Source organism: Electrophorus electricus, chromosome 11 (genome assembly GCF_013358815.1).
Source record: "Electrophorus electricus isolate fEleEle1 chromosome 11, fEleEle1.pri, whole genome shotgun sequence".
Lineage (NCBI taxonomy): Eukaryota > Metazoa > Chordata > Actinopteri > Gymnotiformes > Gymnotidae > Electrophorus > Electrophorus electricus.
Window position 1 is genome coordinate 4,746,727 of NC_049545.1, and position 3,274 is coordinate 4,750,000.

Sequence of the window (3,274 nt, forward strand, 5' to 3'; positions counted from 1 at the left end):
TTGTGTGTGTGTGTGTGTGTGTGTGTGTGTGTGTGTGTGTGTGTGTGTGTGTGTGTGTGTGGTTCAATGAGTTCGTCGTTGTGTCCATCTTTAACAGACAGAGCCTGAAGGCTCTGACTCTCCTGGTGTATAGAAATCTGGAATGGGCAGTCCAGTGTGAAGAGTAACCTGCATAAACACACAGCAGAAATGTGGCATTGAGATCAAACAGAATACTAAGGTAAATATCAGACTTACTAATTGCACAGTCAAGAGTATAGTTTTTTTTATCAGTTTTATTTTAGGATAGTTGACCACTCTAAGTTTGTGATGGAGTCCAATAGCAACACTAAATGTTTTTGCAATGATTTCTGCTACTGCCAGAACAAACCAAAATGGCCTAATATACATTTGAAGTATGAAGCCCTCAACGTCTCCCATGTCAACCCCATGTCTTGTCGGTATGCCCGTGTTAGTGACTCTGTTACCTGAACGTTGCGGTTGAGGCTGATGGCGGGGTAGTAAAGGCCCTCTAGAGCATCAAAGGCAACAGGACCCTGCTGCTCATCGTTGATAAGAAATAACAGGATCCCGCGTGAGAAATCCAACAGCACACCCACAGTCGCCCCTTTACATATCCCTCCATCAGTCCTGCGAGAGAGAGAGAGAGAGAGTGTATGTGATTCTCAGACAAGATGTTCACAGTCACACACATAGACTCACATGCCCAGACTGACATTCTTGTGGTGGCATTTTTGAAAACACCCTACCCCCTGCTTACCTGTTGGTGTGGGAATTATTGTGCATGAACCAGGAGCGATTGTTGTCCACATACATGGCCCAAGCCTTGTCATCCTTCCCCAGCATCACGTCTTTCAACACGTCGCCCCGGGCAATCCCAAATGCGGGGTCTGGGTGGTTGTCGTAGCGATCGATGATGATCTCCCAGTAATGTACACCACGGGAGAAGGCTGTGTTGCCCATGACTACACGGTCGTCATAACTACTGCACGTGACTGTCAGGTTGTCATTGGATAGTACAATGTCAGGATGGGCTGATGCTGGGTCAAATGTGAACCAGGCAACTGCAGAAAGGAGAGAAACACAAACCCACATGTTATACTCTGACCACTGACCTGAGCTGTATACTACATAAGACATTATGGGCCTGACTGACAAGTGTTAATGAGGAACACACTCCAATCCAAAATCACGTGCATACACACGGAACAGACAAACACGAGACAAACACGAGCAACATGGCAACTCAAAGAAGGTGTAGAAGGGTGATAGCAAATATGGAGGTAAAAATGATGAAGAAGAGGAGGAAGAGGATTGTGTTAAGAAGGCCATCCATACCTGCAGCTAGAGTTTTAATATCACATGGGGGAAGTCCAGCTGAGGTGAGAGAGACAGAGAGAGAGAGGGAGTAGGGGGTATAAAAGAGGGGAGTGAGGGGTGAGAAACAAAAAAGAAGGACAGAGTGATAGAAACGGGGTTGATGGGAGAGAGGAAAGCAAAGCAGTTGATCAGGGAAGCTGGATCTGCTCAGTGACTCATCTCACAAAACACAACAGTCATAAAGCCTTTAGAAGCATGGTATAATGTATTAGTCTTAACGCAACGTGCTAAAAATCCTATTTTTTCTACCCAGATACTATATCTCTATAATATATTATAATGAATTTGAGAGTTAAAGGTTCACTTTCCCATAAACAGTAAAGTGGTTAATAGTGGATGTATACTATTAAAGTGAAACTTTAACTTCCTGCTCTTTTTCATTCATGTAGTAGTTTTTAGGCAAAGCATAGCATTCATAAAGGCTTTATAACAGCAGGTTTTAACTGTAAGCTGTATCTATTTTACACCGTTTATGCAGACAGCAGTACCAAGACAGATAAAAGCATCATCTGAGTTCAGCTTGGTGCTTTTCTGGCTACACACTTCTTCAGACAAATCTTAGCTGCCAAAAACTGAACACCATCCAGCTTCCGTTCAAGAGGCAAGCATATCTAATGGCAAAGCGAGCAGGTGTGTGTGTGCATAGGTGTGTGTGTGCGTGCGTTTGCAGCAGCACAGGTAATGGTACTCACTCTCGGAGGTCTGCATGACCAGGGTTTTGCTGTACTGCCCGACTCCGCTGGCATTGAAGGCTTTCACGCGTGACTTGTACGTGCTGTTGAAGTGAAGCCCGTCCACCGTGCAGATCGTCTCCGTGCCAACGTACACTTCCTGTAGAGTGCACACACAGCAATCAACATTTCACTGAATCACGTTTTGTACTATAAGAAACAACAGACCTGTAGCATGGCTACAGCAAGCACAGAGCCTGGCTTCAGTAGTCAGGCTTTGAAAAACTGGAGCAGAAACGAGAACACAAGAACCTGGGTGCCCAAAAGAGAGCATGGCCTGTTTAGAGTGTGTGTGTGTGTGTGTGTGTGTGTGTGCGTGCGTGCGTGCGTGTGCGTGTGTGCGCGCGCACGAGAGAATGTGTATCTGTAGCAGCCTATTAAGATGTGTATAAATAGCAATATGCTGTAAAAGAGATCAAACATGCATCTTGTCACACAGAAATAATATGAGCCTAAACCAGTGAGAGTGCTTCTAATAGATAGTTGGATATAACTCTATTAACTCCGAGGGAAATTGCGTAGGTGAGTGCATATTTATGTATATACACTCATGAATGTGTGTAATGACATGTTTGTGTAGATATTGGTGTTTCTGTGCGCATGTGAGCAACACTCACTCTGAATTGGCCTCCGCTGCCATCATCCAGCTCCAGTATGTAGCCATCTACTGCGACGGTGGAGAGGGGAGGCTGTTTCCATGACAGAGTGGCACTGTTAGTCTGACTACAGCACTCCTCCAGCTGCAGGATCGGGGCTGCTGGCACTGCTCACACACAAGCATCAACAGAGAAGTACATCAGTGCATCAGCAAAACGGTGACTACACATATACAAACATCAGTGGAGCAGCACTTGTGCATCCTCACACATACATAAAAAACAGACACACACCTACATACACATGCATCAAGGTATCAGTACATGCACGCATACACTCATCCCACATACACACACACACAAACGGCCACGCCCGAACACATATACACACTCATGTTTATCAGCAGACATACGCATGTGTGCGCACACACAGAAATACAAACATACACATACACAGACACAGACACACACACACACACACACACACACACACACACACTCCTGCTGCCATCCTACGTTTGGTCTCACCCTTCATCTGAACAAAGTCAAGCTGATGGATGGTCTGCA

The 3,274-nt window shown here is 45.4% G+C and overlaps 1 protein-coding gene across 2 annotated transcripts in view; it reads right to left on the reverse strand.

The window, feature by feature from the left end:
* trim9 (tripartite motif containing 9) overlaps nucleotides 1-3,274 on the reverse strand; it is a 15,024-nt gene continuing 11,750 nt past the window's right edge. The window contains exons 5-11 of one of the 2 annotated variants that reach the window (XM_027019822.2): nucleotides 3,236-3,274; nucleotides 2,729-2,874; nucleotides 2,073-2,211; nucleotides 1,339-1,377; nucleotides 761-1,064; nucleotides 468-630; nucleotides 1-168 (exon numbers count right to left, since the gene is read on the reverse strand). The exon at nucleotides 3,236-3,274 is cut by the window's right edge and continues 115 nt beyond it. In XM_027019822.2, the coding sequence (XP_026875623.1) occupies nucleotides 91-168; nucleotides 468-630; nucleotides 761-1,064; nucleotides 1,339-1,377; nucleotides 2,073-2,211; nucleotides 2,729-2,874; nucleotides 3,236-3,274 (908 nt within the window). In that variant the 3' untranslated portion in view covers nucleotides 1-90. The remainder of the gene's footprint in view (nucleotides 169-467; nucleotides 631-760; nucleotides 1,065-1,338; nucleotides 1,378-2,072; nucleotides 2,212-2,728; nucleotides 2,875-3,235) is intronic. The other variant, XM_027019823.2, reaches the window with a different exon arrangement.